Source organism: Phacochoerus africanus, chromosome 11 (assembly GCF_016906955.1).
Source record: "Phacochoerus africanus isolate WHEZ1 chromosome 11, ROS_Pafr_v1, whole genome shotgun sequence".
Lineage (NCBI taxonomy): Eukaryota > Metazoa > Chordata > Mammalia > Artiodactyla > Suidae > Phacochoerus > Phacochoerus africanus.
In genome coordinates, this window is record NC_062554.1 from 61,660,567 (window position 1) to 61,679,240 (window position 18,674).

Sequence of the window (18,674 nt, forward strand, 5' to 3'; positions counted from 1 at the left end):
TTGAGAAGGAGGTTATTCTGCTGCTTTGTGGTGGATTGCTCTACAAATATTAGTTAAATCTATCTGGTCAATGGTGTCATTTAAGGACTGTGTTTCCTTACTAATTTTCTCTTAGGATGATCTGTTCATTTAAAGTCTCCCACTCTTATTGCATTGTTATCAATTTCTCCTTTTATGGCTGTTAGCAATTGTCATATATTCTGGTGCTTGTATGTTGGGTGCATGTATGTTTACAACAGTTATATCTTCTTGGATTGATTCTTTGATCATTATGTAGTATCCTTCTTTGTCTCTTCTGACTTTATATTAGAGTCTATTTTGTCTGATATGAGTATTGCTATCCCAGCTTTCTTTTGATTTTCATTTGCATTTACATTTCCTTCTTCCACTCCCTCACTTTGTCTGTAGGTGTCCTTAGGATTGAAGTGGGTCTCTTGCAAAGAGGCTATATATGAGTCTCTCTCTCTCTTTTTTTTAAATCCATTCATCCAGTCTGTGTCTTAGTTGGAGCACTTAATCCATTTACATTAAGAATAATTATGGATAAGTATGTACTTATTGCCATTTTTTTAATTGTTCTGGATTATTACTTTGGGTCTTTGTTTCTTCCCTTCTTCTTTTGTTGTCTTCTCTTACGATTTGCTAACTATCACTATTGTTGTGTTTGGATTGCTTTTTCTTTTTTTATGTGGATATGCACTACAGATTTTGGTTTGTGTCCCTACTAGATTTTGGCTTAACCATCTATATGTGTACAGAAATTTTTTTTTGCTGTTATCTTATTTTCTAATGCATTTTCAATGTTCTGAATTTATCCTCTCTGCTTATCATGCTCACTAGTTTTGATATCATATTTGTCAGTGTGATCTTCTGCCTCTAGAAATTTCAGTCTTTGTCTTTACCAGTGAGTTTTCTCATTTGCAATTTTATTGTTTATAATTGTGGCTTTCTCTTTTGTGCTTAGAGTAGTTCCTTTAATAGTTGTTGCAGAGTGGTTTGGAAGTGCTGAATTCTCTTAGCTTTTGCTCCACAGAAAAACTGTTGATTGCTCCATCAAATCTGAATGAGAGCCTTGCTGGGCAGAGTATTCTTGGGTCTAGCTCTCTTCCCATCATCAACTTAAATATATCACTTCCTTCTAGCTTGAACATTTTTGCTGAAAGCAGTTTTTATCCTTATGGGTATTCCCTTGTATATTATTTGTAGCTTTTCCCTTTGGCTTTTAATATTTTTTCTTTGTATTTAATTTTTGTCACTTTGATTAGTATGTGTCTTGTGTTTCTCCTTGGGTTTATCCTTGTGGGATTCTCTGTGCTTCCTCAATGGGTTTCCTTTCCCATATTAGGGAAGATTCCAGCTATGATCTCTTCAAATATCTTCTCTGACTCTCTCCGTTTTCCTTCTGGAACCCCTTTGTTGGTATATTTAATGTTTTCCTAGCAATCTCTTAGACACTCCTTAGTTTTTCTCATTCTCTTTTCTTTATTCTTTTTTTTTTTTTGGTAGTTATTTCTAACATCTGTTTTTCAGCTCATTTATTCATTCTTTTGCTTCTGTTATCCTGCTGTTGATTTCTTCTAGTGTATTTTTCATTTCAGATATTGTGCTATTCATCTTAGGTTGTTTGTTCTTTAAGTATTCTAGCTCTTTGTTAAATATTTCTTATAACTTCTCTATCTGCCTCCATTTTTTCCCCAAGATCATAGATCATCTTTATTGTCTTCACTCTGAATCCATATTCAGGTAAATTGCCTATCTCCTCTTGATTTAGTTTTTTTGTATATTTTAGCCTTGTTCCTTTGTCAGAAAGCTATTTCTTTGTCATTTCATAATGTCTGACTTTCTATGTTTATCATTCCCTTGATAGCATGTATTTAGATGCAGCATCTTGTGCATAGTCTTGGAGTTTTCAAGGGTGGTAGTGGCTCATATGTACATGATAGGATCAGTGGTATCATGCTACCTCCCCTGGAGCTCGCTGGCTGTTAGGAATGTTGCCTATGAGAGAGATGGCAGTGGTTCACCATTCATGGGATTGTGGTTTTTTGGTGGCAGGAGGTGGAGGTGGTGAGGTGCAGCATGGCTCCTGTGACCCTTCCTGCTACCGTGTAGCTCTCAGGACCATTCCCTATAGCTGGCAACATCAGGAGCTGCTCCTTCAGTCCCTCCCTTTTCTTTGGAGGCTCTTTGTACTGTTCTCTGTAGCTGTGGGGGCTGGTGCCTTTCTGTAGTCACTCCTTTTGTTCTGCTGATCTAGGGAGCATTCTCTGTAACCCCAAGGGTGGGAGATGCTCCCTAACCATTGCTAAAAGTCTCTCTCTATAGCTGTAGGACCTTCATCATTCCAGTGGTCCCTTGCCCTACTGGCTAATTGCAGAGTGCTCTCTATAGCTGCTTCAGGGCAAAACGTTCACCAGTGGGCTCCTCTCAGCTCCTTTGGCCAGCTGCACAGCATATGTTGCTGCCATGGTCCCCAGCCTGGATGTTGGCAGGGATCACAGAGCTTGTGCTATTCTCGAGGTCACTCTAATGACCTAACAGGCCATTTGTGACTCCTGGGCTTTTTGAGACTCCCAGATAATGTGTGCTGTTTCTGAATTCACTTTGCCCTCCCACTGAGATGTTCATGGCTCTTTACCTCCCCACTGGGCTGTTTGAAACTCCCTGAGCCTTATGCACTATTTCACCAATCACTTTGCCCATGCCTCAGCATTCCCAAACCTGGCCACTGGCAGGGGTTATGGGTCCTTGCTATTCCAAGTTTCCTCCGCCTGCTCCATGTTCTTTGTAGCCCTAAGGGTAGAGGGCTGCTTCCCAATTGTTGCTAAGCAGTAGCTATTTCAGGGTGGATCATGGAGCTGGAGAAATTGGTGTCTTGAAGCCTGACAGTGCTCAAAGCAGATGAGGCTATTTCCTCTGCCTGCTCCATGTTCTTTGTAGCCCTAAGGGTAGAGGGCTGCTTCCCAATTGTTGCTAAGCAGTAGCTATTTCAGGGTGGATCATGGAGCTGGAGAAATTGGTGTCTTGAAGCCTGACAGTGCTCAAAGCAGATGAGGCTATTACGGTGGATCCTGCTCCTTCCCTCCAGCACCCCCAAGAGTGGTGCCTAGCCTCCTAGCCTGACTGAGCTTCCTCAGTTTATGCTCTAGCCTCTAGGCCCTCTAATCTCAGTTGTCTCCCCATGTAGCCGTCCCCAGCTATCTCTTTGAGTATGATCTCCAAAGCTGGAGTTTCAGTTCCCAATCCCTGCATACCTGTGTTTGGAATGTACAGGGTGGTAACACTGACTGTAGACGATTATCTCAGTTTTAACTGCTTCACACTGACTGCTGTGTTCTCCTCCAATATTGCAAATTCCTCCTCTGTCCCATCTGATCTCCTCACTGGTGGAGGACTTCCTAGGGTGGAGGAGTTTTCCTCTTTCCAGCTCCATCCTAGGGGCTCAGGTCCCTCCCACTTCCCTTCTCCGTCTCTCCTTTTCTTCTTTCCTTTTTCCTACTCAATTTCATGAAGTTTTCTTGATCTATTAGAATCCGGGGGTCTTTTGTCAACATTCAGCAAATTTTCTGTGCAAATTGTTCCTCATACAGATAGATTTTCATGTATTTGTGAGTAGGTAAAGTCTCATGTTCTACTTCTCCAATGTCATTTTCTTTCCAAACTTAGTGTCTTAAAAGAACACAAATGTGTTTTCTTACATTTCTTGAGTTCAGAAGTCCAAAATCAGTTTCACTAGACTAAAGTCGATGTGTCTCAAAGGCTGGTTCCTTCTGGAGATTCTGAGGGGAGAATACATTTCTTGTCTTTTCCAGTTTCTAGTTGCTACCAGTATTCCTTGGTTTATGGCTCTTTATCCATCTTCAAAATACATCACTTTCAAAACCTTGCCCCCTCCTTTAACTCTGATTTATCCTGCCTTCTTCTTTTATGGACCCTTTGTTACATTGGGTATACCCAGATAATTCAGGATAATCTCCCCATCTCAAACTCCTTATTTTAATCACATCTATAAATTTCTTTTTTTGCCATCTAGGTAATATATTCATAAATTTCAGGGATTAGGATGTGGAGATCTTTGGGAAGTGTCATTATTCATCCCATTATACTCTTGTTCATCTCTTTCATTCTTATGGTTTTGCTTAAAACCTAAATGCTAATGATTTCCACATCTGCATCTCCTACTTTGCTTTCTCTCCTGTATTCAAGATCTTTTGTCATAGAGCAGAAATTATCACAATGTTGTAAATCAAATATATTTCAATAAAACTTTTGAAAATGGAAAAATACATATATCTAACTGCTTCATAGATATTTTCATCTGGATCTATTTCAAATTCAATTAGATGAAAAAGACCTTATTGGAAGTCTCTTGTGGCACAGTAGGTTAAGGATCTGGCATTGTTACTGCAAGCTTAGATCACTCTGTGGTGCAAGTTTAACCCCTGGTCTGGGAACTTGCACATGCCATGGATAAGGAAAAACAAACAAACGAAAAAACCGGACGTAGACTTTATCATCTTCACCAGAACATTTCCTCTTCTTGTGTCCCTAATATCAGTTGACAATTTTCAAAACTGAAATATGGAGCCAATCTTAAATCTTACTCCTCTCCTATTCTCTCAGTTCCCATATTAAATTAGTCTCCATGTCCTGCTAACTTAACTTCTTTATACTTGTCTAAAGTGTCTCCTCTAAATCATCTTTATTTCAACACTCAGTTTTATCATTTGCAAAAATGAGATGATAGTGTATAATTCTTGTAAGTACTATTATGCCAACTTTACAAATAAGTAAATTGAAGCATAGGGAGATCAGGGCCTTGGGCAATGTTATGTAGAAGACAGTTGGAATTTAAACACAGGGTCCACCTTTTTCTACAGCTGTAATTAAATTCCTTGTATCTTTTTCCCATTATTCAAACAGCCTCCTAACTCTTTTCCCCTTTTAACAGTTACGCTCTTTAATGTTATTCTTCAGTAACATGATCTTTTCTTTTCTTTACTTCTTTTTCTTGTTATGATTACACCTGTGGCATATGGAAGTACCCAAGCTAGGGGCTGAATAGGAGCTGTAGCTAAGACCTACACTTCAGCCATTGCAACACCAGATCCAAACCACATTTGTGACCTATGCCATAGCTTGAGGCAATGACAGATCCTTAATCCAGTGAACAAGGCCGGAGATCTGAACCCACATCCTCACAGAGACAATGTTGGGTTCTTAACCTGCTGAGCCATAACAGGAATGCCAACATGATCTTTCTGATATGCAAACCTGACTCCTCAATGATATATCTCTATGGTCTAGGACCTGTCTACCTGCCAAGCCTTAGTTTATTCTGCTGAGCCTGAGCCTTGCTTTAAATCCATCCTCTAGAAATTCTGAACCCCTCTGTTTCTTGGTGCATATTTCTTGCTTCTCAATTTTATATCTTTACTCTGGGTATTCCATTGCCTAGAATACCCTGTCCTTAACTCTTCTGTGTTCAAATTCCTGTTTATTCTTTAAAACTCAGCTAAGACAGCTCTACCTCCAGACAAAATTTTAAAACTTCCTCTTTTCTATGTTTGTATTTAGTGTCTCACTGTACCCCAATTATATCTCCATTATTAAACTTGCTACTTAGAAGTCTATATCAGTTTGTATGTTTGTTCTCCCAAGGTGGTGTTTTTTTTTTAATTGCTGGTTCCTTGAAGAAAAAGACTATGTTTTATGCTTCTTTCTCTTCACAATACCTGGTATAGTGCCTGATACAAAATACTACTCAATAAATGTTTGTTGGTTGAAGGAATGAATTAATGTATACATATTGGCTTTATTATTTTTCTCAATGAAACCATAAACATTCTTCATGTTTTTGGCATGCAGTTGTTATCTCTAAGTCTTTAGATAATATCCATAGCAGAGTCAGTTACCATGCTGAAGACAAAAACTAATTCCATCCTTGATAGGGATTCTTGTTTTTGTTTTGTTTTGTTTTGTTATTTTGCTTTTTAGGGCTACACCCTCAGATATGAAGGTTCCCAGGATAGAGTCCAATTGGAACTACAGCTGCTGGCCTACACCACAGCTACAGTAATGTGGTATTGGAGCCATGAGTGCAACCTACACCACAGCTCAACCCAACTCCGCATCCCCGACCCACTGAGCGAGGCCAGGGATCGAACTTGCATCCTCATGGATACTGGTTGGATTCATTTCTGCTGAGCCATGATGGAAACAAACATCAGGATTCTTTTTTGTTGTTGTTGTTGTTTCTTTGTTTGTGGGGTGGTTTTTTTGCCTTTTTTTTTTAAGGGCTGCACCCAGAGCATATATGAAGTTCCAAGGCTAAGGGTCCAATTGGAGCTATAGCTGCCAGCCTACTGCACAGTTCATGGCAGTGCCAGATCTTTAACCCAGTGAGCAAGGCCAGGGTTCAGACTCACAACCTCATGGTTCCTAGTTGGACTCATTTCCACTGTGCCATGATGGAAACCCTGAGGATTCTTGTTTTAATAAGAAATAGCTTTACACAAAATAACAAAAATAAATCATAAAATAATTGATTTTATGATCAATTATTTGAATAATAATTGAAAAATAATTATTGGAAGATAGTTATTTTCAATTACTTGATTCAATTATTTCAATTATAATAATTTTTCATTATTTGTGTTAAAATAATGTTTAATGAATAAGAATACTTTCGTTACCTTTAAGAAAGCATTTTCCATTTTTGTTTTCCTGTTCAATATGAATAAGTGAAGGGATAATGAAGAGAAAATGTAAAGAAACTTTTACCCCTATAATTTAAACTTCTCACAACTAATGATAGATGGTAAATATTTCCCAGTCTGTATACATATCCATTCAAGTAAAAAAGTACCTATAACTTGTTCCAAAATGTTGCTTTAATCAACAGAAATATATCTAGTTTGTATCTAAGGAAACAGGTACCAATAACTTAGGGGTAAAGATTGCTTTTATTTGTGAAAAAAATGTATAGCTTTGTTTTAGGACATGGAAACTTGCCACAATTATTGTCAGTTTTTATTGATTGCTGTATTCCAATGAATTTGAGTGACAATTTAGTTTGCAATGCTCATATTTACTTAGTTCCCAAATATGTTAAATAATCTATTTTATACATTTACATTATTTTCATTGGTTAATATTGGTCTTTTAAAAATCTTGCCAGATTGCCCAGAAATTGTATTATGTCATTTGAATAATAAGAATAAGGCATTGTTTTTTTGCTAATGGAAAATTACCAACAAAAAGCAAACAGCAAAAAACAATGGTGATCATTTTTGAAGTAGGACACCAAATAGAGCAAGGAACCACTGAAGAAAAAATTCTGCTAAAATAATTGGAAATCAAGGACACTGAGAATCTATGACCTCATCAGTCTGGAGACAATTAATTTTATTATGGTTCATTACATAACCTCCTGACAATACAAGCACCATGTAAACTAAGAGAAATGAAGGAGCAAAGAGAAGAATTATGGCTAGAGAGCAAGTTGAGCACTTTTCTTTGGTGACTTTAATGCTACTTTGGTTTCAAAAATAGTTATCTTTTTTAAAATACATATTGGAACTAATTAATTGTCATATTTGAATGGGACATTTATATTTACACTGTAATGAAATTATTTGAATTACTTTTTGAGGTACTTTTAAACAGAGTTGAAAATGATGGATATTGTCTTATACAAATTGATAGTGTGTATGGGAAATCTTGGAGATAACTCGATTTCAAAACCATTTTTCAGTTTTTTTCTCATACAGAAGAAGTGAGCACTTTGATGTGCTTTCTCTAAACAAAGATCCCATTTGTTAAAATTGTCATTCTTCATGTTGTGTTCATCGGCAAACTTGTCTATTATGCTTCGGTATCATTTTAGCCTGTTCATTTCAAATATTGCATCCACATTCCTGTTGACCACTCTTTGTTCCAGTATTGCACTTATTGCTGACCACATGATTTCCCCCATGGATATCCTACAGCCATCTCTCTCCCTTTCTCTCTTCTCCTCCATGGCTCTCCTATTTCCTGGACCTGAGTGCCAATGCTTTCAAAGTGTGTATTTGCTCTGGTCCACTAACTGGCAAGAAATTCCTGAAGCCCAATCTTTTTGGTTTGAATGGATAAACCTTCTCTTTTTTATTGGAACCAAAGGTAGCAAGTTTAAAATCTTTCCCTGATAGAAAAAAGAAATATATTAGCATAAGCATAAGAGCACAATATATTTGGCCTGTGTCAAGGTGGGATGATTTTTCTTAGCCAATCTGTTTTAGAAACTTCTTCATTGAGTTAACCAAGTAAAAGTCTTAGGACACCAAATGAAGGATTTGGGGGTCTGTTTGTTAAGTACAAGAACACCACTGACCTGGATACAGAACTGGCACTTATTGGATCTTTCGGAGTTTCCATTAAAAAGCTTCTATAGAATTTATCTTTCCTTCTATTTAATGATTGATATTCTCTGAAAATTGGCCATTTTAGAAAATAGGAAGCTGAAATAAGAAGGCAATGCATTTTGCTGACTTGTATTCTTGGACAACACCATAGGCATATAATATATAGAAAATGTGCCCCAAATTTGAATAATACAGAAAATGGTTTTGTGTGTGTGTGTGTGTGTGTGTGTGTGTGTTTAGGGGAGGAGGTTGTGAAGAGATCATATATACCTTAGTTTTATTTATTTATTTATTTAATTTGTATAATGATTTTTATTTTTTCCATTATAGCTGGTATTATCAGTTTTCCACTATACAGCGTGGTGACCCAGTTATACATACATGTATACATTCTTTTCTCTCACATTATCATGCTCCATATAAGTGACCAGACATAGTTCGCAGTGCTACACAGCAGTATCTCATTGCTAGTCCATTCCAAAGGCAATAGTCTGCATCTATTAACCCCAGGCTCCCAATCCATCTCACTCCCTCCTCCTTGGCAACCACAAAGTCAGAAAGAGAAAGACAAATACCGTATGATATCACTTATATCTGGAATCTAATATACATCACAAATATACCTTAGTTTTAATTGTACACAAAATATTTCTTGGACAATGGAGATGGTCTGCCCTACTGGTTTATATTCTTGGGAATAATGGACTGTATAGATGAATGAGTAGATTTTCTTGTTATATATAACATTATTTTCATGTCACTTGCCAAATCAAAAAGTAAAAATGATTTTTTTCAGTGCTTGCCAGAGAAAGTCCATAGTAAGACCTTTTCCAATCTGGCCTTTGTTTTCTTATTCTACTTCTCATGATTCCTCAGTATTTATTCTCTAATCCAGTTTGGGTAGTACTTAGTATTTCTGTACACAACATACTCTCTCTTCCCCATGGTCAATTCATTCATTTTTATCTATTCAAATTTTACTCATTCTTCAAAGGCCAATTCAAGTCCCATTCCTTTCATAAGAAAATAGAGTTTATCTTTCTTTTTCTTTTAAAATATTGTAACTTATCTTCTATATGACATCTAATCTGGTTTTATTTTGTATGGCCATTTTGTTTTGATGTTACTTAACTTTTCCTTAGACTTTTTAGAGAATAAATTTTATAAAAGTAGGGGATGATACATTTGTAATATCCCCTGTGCTTGGTTTAAAAATAAACTTTTAGTTTCTCAAATATATGTTGAGATGAATGGCGATGAGTGAATTAACTTAGCCATGGTGGGCATGTATAATTTAGTTAACACAAAACTATTTACACTACCTGAGAAAATAATTCAAATGATATTCTCTACAAATAATGAGGTAGACTTTCTTCCCCCTCCCAAGTTATAGTCCTTCTTAGGCACAATCTTTTACAATAGAATTATGAAATTAGATTTTTGCCTCGCTAAGAGCTCTACTTATGATTAACTGTGTGTTGTTGAACCATGATAGGTTGGTCTCTCAAGCTTTGCATATTTTCATTTTCTCTATCAACAAAATGCAATGAATGGCCTTCTTTCCCTTGCTTGAAATTTTAGGGACTAATGAGCCTTTCTTGCTCTTTTCAAAGAAAGAGTAATTAGCAAGATTTAAGAGTCAGTTCTTAGAAGTAAAAAATATTTTAAAGTCTTTAAAAATTATGCATGAGAGAATATTGTTTTGCTATACTCTCAGCACATACAACCTTTGGTAAAAAATATTATATGTATAAGAAATATCAATAGGAAATATTTTGTGTCTTGTCAAATTACTTTGTTTCTTATTATGTATTCAAAGGTTATTTGATAGATTATTAATTAGTTAAAACATTATACAATTTTAAGTTATAAAAGAATGCACTACACATAAATCATAATTTATATACTATTCTGCACAAAAATTTATTGTAAGAGAAAATGACATGAAAATGCATAATTTTAATTTTACACTTGCAAGCTCATATTGTATATTTACTCAGAGTTTGTAATCAAGATAACAGACTTAAGAACTTAGGAAGGGCTGAACACCCAGAATCATATTTCCCCAACTGTGCACCAACAGGGCCTGGGACAATGTAATGAATTCACAGGAATGAAGAGAGTTATTTTAAAAATTTGTGAGAAACACAGCAAAATTCAACATCTGTTGAAAACTGAGAAAACTATTAGCTTGATGTAGTTTATAGTCTAAGAGTGGATTGTGCTACATTATATCAGTCAATGCATACATTTGAAAAACTAGGTTTTTTGAAGTTGCTACCCCAGGAAAATCCATGTGGAGCAGGAAATGAAATGGTAATGATCAATCTCACCTCAGGGTGCCTAATTTCATTAATTTATAAGTTAAAAAGCTAATTAAATAACTATAATTATTAAGAAATGATATAAAAATTTCACTTTATATGTTTTTAAATGCTTCTAAGTTGCTAAGACATAAATCCTTATTGAATTGTTTGTTTACAACTGCCTTATAAATTTAATTATTTATTTCTTTTGGTTTAGGGTGCTATTAGAATTACTTAGAAAAGCCAAAACCAAGGAAAACCTGGGTCTTCTCTGAGATAGATGTGCAGAGACTTCATTGGATTGAGCAAAGATAGGTCCAGCTTATGTCTACATAACCTGGAGGGAAATACTTGTGATATCTTGGTGTAGAGGGTTTGGAAGTTTGATTGTCTACACAGTTGCAGGGCTCATTAAAAAGAGAATTGTCATAAATGAGTAGACATATGTTGTGGTGGAGAAATGTTTTAGAATCATTTTAACACTAACTTGTTTTTTTAGGCTTGAACTAATCTATTCATTACTGTCAGTCATTTTAATATTCACCCTGAAATGTTTTCCAGAAATGATTATTGCATAAGTGAGTATATAGTGTGATTTGTTTCTTAATTTCTTTTTTTTTTGTTTTTTGACTCTTTAGGGCCGCATCCTAAAGACAGAGGTTCCCAGGCTATGGGTCAAATTGGAGCTACAGCTGCCAGCCTATGCCACAGCCACAGCAATGCCAGATCCTTGACCCACTGAGTGAGGCCAGGAATTGAACCCTCAATCTCATGGTTACCAGCCAGATTCATTTCTGTAGCACCACAATGGGAACTCCTGTTTCTTAATTTCTTAAATGGAAACATTTTCCTGTTAATTACTTTAATGAATCTAAGTACTTCTCCATTTAATCATTATTAATAACATTTTACTAATGTTTACGTTATATCTAGTGGCAAGAGCACATTTCGTTTCTTAATGCAAAAACTCTTAAGAATTCTAGTTTTTGTATTAAAATTGGATTTAAAAATAGATTCATTAATTTAAAATAATGATTACATAACAGATTGAATACTCATGACAAATTAGACATTCATAAGTAAATGTCTATTAACATTAACTAGGTTATATAAAGACACTCATTGATAATTCATACTTATTATTGTTAGCTGTCAAGCTTAATAAGTTGCAGACAGGAAGATATGATTCCTTTCTATAATATAATAAAGCAGACAGAAGAATTAGGTTATGAAAGACAGAGAGATGATGAACCTCTAACCAAATATAATTAGGTTGAAATTTTTCTTTTTTATCCACTTAATTCTGTGGACAATGTTCATGGCAGCTTCATAGAAGGAGATCTTAGGCAGTTAAAGAAGGTATTTGCAGAGGAATTGCATTCTCAGAAAGGATATGATAGGGAGGAAAAAAAAACTGACCTTATAATGTGTGAGGGGAAATTTTTCTATGTACAAGACATGTCTGGAAAGAAAATGAGTAACTCCACAAATTAAAAAATTATAAAATCTTGGGCACTGAGGATATTTTGGAGATTTTACCCAAAACTTTTAATTTAGAGGTGAGGGAATCTGTGACCCAGGGTGGTTAAGCAACTTACTTTTGGTCAAATGACTAGTTAATAGCTGAGCAGCTATCGGAAAGTAGAACTTCTGCACAGATCAGTGATTTTCCATGACACTGTGTTCCAGGGAAAAATTCCAATGTGTAATATTTATTTGTGACACAATAAACCACTTATATTGGGATTTTAATTCATCAGATTTTTTTTCTCTGTGTTTTTAGGACATTTGAGGACAATTACAGGGAGGAAACATGTTTTAAGAAGTACATGCACTTAGGAGTCAGAATTGGAATTTTGACTAACATTTATCAACTCTATGACCTTGAGGAAAATATTTAAAACCTCTTTGAAAAATTTTCATATTTGTAAAACTGGGAAAATATGTCCTGTTGTGGCATTGTAAAGATAAAAAGAAGCAACAAGTAATCAGAACATGGTCCATAGTAGGTTCTCGACAAATGTTAACTGTTATTTACTTAAATAGATTCTGGAAGGCAAAGGTTTGGAAATCATTTGAAAGGCAAAATGTTTGGGTACAAGAAGGAGAGAAGTATTTAGAAAAATGACTAAAGGCTATAGAGGACCACAGTTGAATCACTGAGCACAAAATATTCTCTTATTAGATATATAAGGGCAATACTGTGATTTTTAAAAATAGTAGAGAAAGGCACAATAATCTTCCAATATAGTCTACACTTAGTACCTGAAAAAGAATCCCAACTTAAAGGGTATAGTGAACTAATGATGCTGAAAACCAAAATGTTTGAAATTGTAGGAGACATTAACTTATACGGTCTTCCCTCAGAGGAGGAAAGATTTCTGCAGTGTATGATTGAGAGTTCAAAGTCATTTAGAGCCACTTTAAGGAAGATAGCGTTGTCTGCCCTAGGCATCAAAAGGCGATTATTACTTTCCCTCTTTCTTGCTTTTCTGAATATGGTGGAATCAGAACAAGTCAGCCGTCCCACTTATAACGCATCTGTATCTTTTTGGTACAAATCTATTAAGTGTTGCGTTGACTTTCTTTCTTTCCTTTCATCCTCCTTCTGTTTTGAGCAACAAGTACCTTACCCCTTCCTGATGGTGTTATGATGAAATACAACCATAGGATGACGGGTTGCACTGGCCTTCCATGTCTCCATTTATATATGAACAAAGTAGATGGTTCTCATTTTGATATTTTCTTTAACATTTACTTTTACTTACAAAATATACAAGAATATGAAGCATGGCGTCTCTGCTCTTATTTGTACACAATCCTTCACAAAAGAAGACTGTTGGCCCTCTTTTAAAAAAGAGTATGAGAAAGTGGTAGGGGTAGACAAATCTCAATCAGGGAATACATACATAGGGTTAATCTGCAGGTGAGGAGTGTGTGTTTATGTGTGTGTGTGTGTGTAATTTTCTAAGCTAAGGATACAGAAAGAAATGTCCTAGTTAAGAATTCACCAGCTATTATATTTCTTTGAAGAATTTACTTTAATAAGACAAGCACAGTTCCTGTGAGTTGCCAGATTTTTGTAAAGATTAACTACAGGAAGACATTTCCTGTCTTCTGATATCAAGCAAGAGCTCTGCTATATGGAACACTTATGCAGATGTTGCAGGGTTTTCTTGCTGAAGACGTAGATGGATGAAAAGATATTAGGAAAGCATTTGGAGGTCTGAAGTCCAATGAATTTGGGGAGTAAGGACCGATGGCCATTTTTTTTTAACTTGACAGAGGTGATTTTTCTTTACTTCTCTAGAAAGAATGAAAATTAATTAAACGAGCAATGTAAGTGAAAGAAGTTTATAAATAGCAATGCTGTTTGTAAGGTAAGACATACACAACATTTTTTTTTTTTATGTTTAAAAGGGGGATAGTTACTATCTTATTTATGATGAGAAATTTTCTTTCTTAAGGAATCCTTCCCAATGCTTGATCAGTCTGAAGAGTCTTCAGGTGCCTCCACTGACTTCACAAATAACCAAGAATATTCCTGCATTTCCCTCTTCCTATGGGCGACTATATTTTAAGGAATTTATTGAAACACATATATGTAGCAAGGCCAGACTTGTGGACATGAGTCTGTGCAAGTTTCCTTTCCTAAAATTACAGCACAAATCTTTCATTTTCAGTGAACTACTCTTTTCTAAAGTGTTTGAAATCCTTTTTTTTTTAACTAGCTCTTAGCCTTAAAATTTTTTCTTAAATGGAGGATAGGTTATGCTCTCCTTTAAAGATGTTAATTGAAGTATAGAACACAGTGTCCTTTATACTGAGAACTTTTGAACCCTGCTTCTGAACAGAAATACAAAGGAAACCCTTGAAAGTAATGCAGATTGTATACTGTCTACATTTGGGACTCCATTTGTTTACAGCTTAAAAATCAGTGGGAAAGTCATGATCGACTCATACAGAAAATTTTAAGACCACTTCATTTGGCTAGATCCTATAAAAAATCCGATTCAAGTGGTTCACACACAATAAAAACATTCCATAGGTTCAGAATTCTTTCTGGCAATAAGCTTCGTGTAAACAGGAAGACTCTTGGGAATCTTGTAAATTTTAGAAACAAATGATACTCATTGCTTTTCACTCAGTCACTTTACTTTGAGACAAGAGTTGGAATGATTAGCAAAAGTTTTGGTTTTAAGTTCAACATAAAGGTTATTTTCCATTACCATAAAAGAACTTTTGTGCATGTGTGTGCAGCAGTGGTTATTAAAAGAATGTGAAGAGCATATGCTATTTAGTATCCCAAATAGAAGCTCTAAAATAGTATGATTCTGAAGAACTTGACAGTTACATCATTATTACTAAAGAAGAGAACTAAGAACTTCACCTTATTATGCTCCACCTTATTATAGATACTGCACAGCAGGAATATTTAACAGTTTCCCCAATGTTGGAATAATGTAACCCCCCCAATCCATTGTATTTCATGAAAAAAAGGCCAATGAAACTTTTTAGCAGAATTGATGACTATTTTTTTAATTTTTAAAAAATTAGAGTTGATTTACAATGTTGACAATTTCTGCTGTACAACAAAATGATTTTTTTATACATGCACACACACACACACATATATATTCTTTTTTATATTCTTTTCAGTCTTGACCTATCCCAGGAGTTTGGAGTTTGGATATATTTCCCTGTGCTATACAATAGGACCTTGTTATTTATTCACCTACCGACCCTAAACTCCCCATCCATCCCTCTACCTCCCCTTTCCCCCTTGGCAACCACAAGTCTATTCTCTATGTCCCTGAATCTGTTTCTGTTTTGTAAATAGATCATTTGTGCCATATTTTAGATTCCACATATAAGTGATATAATATGGTATTTGTTTTTCTCTTTCCAGTTTACTTCACTTAGTATGAGAATCTCTAGTTGCATCCATATTGCTGCAAATAGCATTATTTTTTTTTATGGCCGAATAGTATTCCATTGTATATGTGTACCACATCTTCTTAATCCATTCATCTGTCAATGAACATTTAGGTTGTTTTCCTGTCTTGGCTATTGTGATTAGTGCTGCTAAGAACATGACAACTATTTTTTATGAAAAAAATATAATTTGTGGCTAATTTCCACTGGAAACAAAGGCATATAGGAATAAGTGAAGAAATAGGGAAATCAACAGTAGATATACCAATGCGATCAAAATAATAATAATAAATAATAACTATTACTATTTTTTAAAAGAGGACTGAATTTACTTTGCAAAGAGGAGAAACCATGCAGTTATCAATTTACTCAGCTGGCTGAGAAAGAATATATATGTATATTTGAAGGGGGTATGTGAGTGATAGTATACATTTTTTATATCTTTAATACCTATGTAAAATCTGAGATTAAGGAATATCTCTGAATTCAATTTGAGTGGATTTTCCCAAAATGTAAATGGAATCCTCAAAAGCATTTATATTTATTTGGGTCCTCATAACCAGTGGGGAAGATTTAGGGTTGTGGTATAGCAAAGGTTTTTTGTTTTCTTTGTTTTAAAATAAACAGAACTCAGAAACCTATCTGACTGTCTTGGAAAGACCTTTAAAAGAAAAACTGCTTTTGCTTCAGTATCTTTGAGAAGCCAAGGCCAGAGCTCCTGAAATTTCCTTTCTGGGGGAAGGGAAACGTGAGGAGTATGCTAGTCGGCTTTGCTGCAGGGCGAAGTATATCCAGGGACCCCACTTTTGGGACACTCATATTTGCCCCTTCTCAATGTCAGAACAACGCTTTCATGGGGCTAAAGCAAGTGCAATGGGGACGGGCACTAAGAGCGGCTGTTGCTTTGCCAAGAGGCAAGCTTTGGAATGAAGCAGCTCTATCGAAAACTTGCGAGGCTGTTCTTGGGCTTTGAAAAGCCTTTTCCCCACGCGCCCCAGACCCCCACCACGCCCTTAGCTTTCCAAACACATTTGTAGCCAAGTGCAAACGGATACCATATTTGGCTCAAATATCCGGGAGAATGAAGGGCATGAGATCACTCCTGGGTCCTAGGTAGTTGAGTCTGCAGAGGAACTGTCCCCAGGTCTGCAAGTCTGCAAAGGCTGCTGCAGGTGGCAAGCGGAGCTGTCCAGCATCAGTGCAGAGCCGGCAGGAGCCAGGAGCCCACGCGCCCAGCCTTGCTGATGCTCAGCAACAGGGCTCTCGCCCGAGCAGACGCTGTCCTTATTCATTGCCTCCCGGCTCTGGGCTTGCTGCGAGCCCACGCAGCCTCGACCGAGGCGGAGAACACTAGTCCTCACCAGCTGCTACAGCAGGAAGGGTGCCAACATGTTGCCCCTTCTCTTCCTTTGTAAGCGAGTCCTCTGGAATGGGCAGGCTGGGCCGCTTGGCCTTCCTCCTTCTCCTCAGAACTTCCTAAATAAACTCGGAGGGAAAGGACAATTACGGACCACACCCCCCCCACTTCATGCTCTCAGACTTTCCCGATGTGGCTTCAGAGGAAGATCTTCCTTTCCGCCTCCCTCCCCCCTCTCTGCTCCCTTCCAGTGCCCACCGGTGCCCTACTGTTCCCCAGCAGCTGCTCCCGCAGACCATGGATAGGGCATTTGGAGTTGGGGCCCTTTGGTCACATCCAAGAGGGGACGGTAGGAGTGGGGATGGCGCTCAGAGGACGACGACGAGGTGTCCTTGTTGCTCCTGAAACGTGGCGACAGGCAAGGCGGAGACTCCCAATGAGTATGATGGCGACACGTGATGCCGGCAGAGAGAGAGAGAGAGAGAGAGAGAGAGAGAGAGAGAGAGAGAGAGAGAGAGAGAGAGAGAGAGAGAGAGAGAGACGGAGAGGGAGACAGAGAGGGAGACGGAAAGGGAGGTGGGGAGAAAGCGAGCGTGAGCAAGAGAGCCTGGGGGGAAGGGGGGGTTAAAGGGAGTAGGAAGGAGGCGGGCGGCAAGGGGAGAGAGGCGGGAGGAGAGGGGCGGGAGCAGCGTAGGAAAGGGGGCGAGATAGGCGCGCAGGCGGCAGAAGCCTTTGCCTCCGCGACCGCGCGGGCCGCAGCCTCCGCGCCCCGCCGCCCGCGGTCACACACTCGGAGCCTTCCCGCGAGCGGGAGAGAGCCCACAGCGATGCGCCCAGGCCGGCGGTGAGGCGGAGGCGCGGGAGCAGCAGCCGCAGCGGCGGTGACCGCGGCCGAATCCGGACCCCAAGGTGCCGCGGCGCCCCAAGTTCCCGCCATGAACAGTCGGCTCTGGATGCTCCACGGCTCTGGGAACTCCCGCCCGGCGGAGCACGACCACAACGCCTCGCGGCCCCGACACTCCTAACGCCGCCCTTCGCGGGTCCCGCGGCCGCCGCCTCCCGCGTCCCCGCCGCCTCCTCTTCGGCCGGCGCAGCGCCACCAGCAGCATGTCTCGAAGGAAGATTTCGTCCGAGTCCTTCAGCTCCCTGGGCTCTGACTACCTGGAGACCAGCCCGGAAGAGGAGGGGGAGTGCCCCTTGTCTAGGCTCTGCTGGAACGGCAGCCGCAGCCCGCCAGGGCCTCTGGAGCCCAGCGAGGCGGCTGCCGCCGCCCCGGCCCTGGCATCCTCCACCATTGCCGCTGCCGCTGCCGCTGCCGCTGCCACCGCCGCCAGCTCCACGGCAGGGGCTAGGAGAACGCAGCGCCGGAGGCGGGTCAACCTGGACTCGCTGGGTGAGAGCATCAGCCGCCTGACGGCGCCCTCGGTGAGCAGGGAGTGGAAGGAGGGCCGCCCTTCGGAAGAGAGGACTGGGGTAGGGAAAGTTGGCGCCAGGCAAGCCCGGCAGTGTGCGCAGAGCCCCACCGCTGGAGGGCGGCCCGGGCTCTCACCGCCAGGCCTAGGGTCCCCAAGGACCCCTGGGGAAACTGGACCTTGGGATCTGGTGGAAAGGGCAGTGGAGCACGGGAAAGGAGTAAAGCTTCTCTCTTTCGGGGCCTCCTGATTCGGGGGT

The 18,674-nt window shown here is 38.8% G+C and overlaps 1 protein-coding gene across 1 annotated transcript in view; it reads left to right on the top strand.

The window, feature by feature from the left end:
- Positions 1–17,753: 17,753 nt before the first annotated feature.
- The window catches only part of GUCY1A2 (guanylate cyclase 1 soluble subunit alpha 2), a 398,753-nt gene continuing 397,832 nt past the window's right edge, over positions 17,754–18,674 (top strand). The window contains exon 1 of the mRNA XM_047752790.1: positions 17,754–18,428. Coding sequence (XP_047608746.1) covers positions 18,111–18,428 — 318 coding nt within the window. The 5' untranslated portion in view covers positions 17,754–18,110. The remainder of the gene's footprint in view (positions 18,429–18,674) is intronic.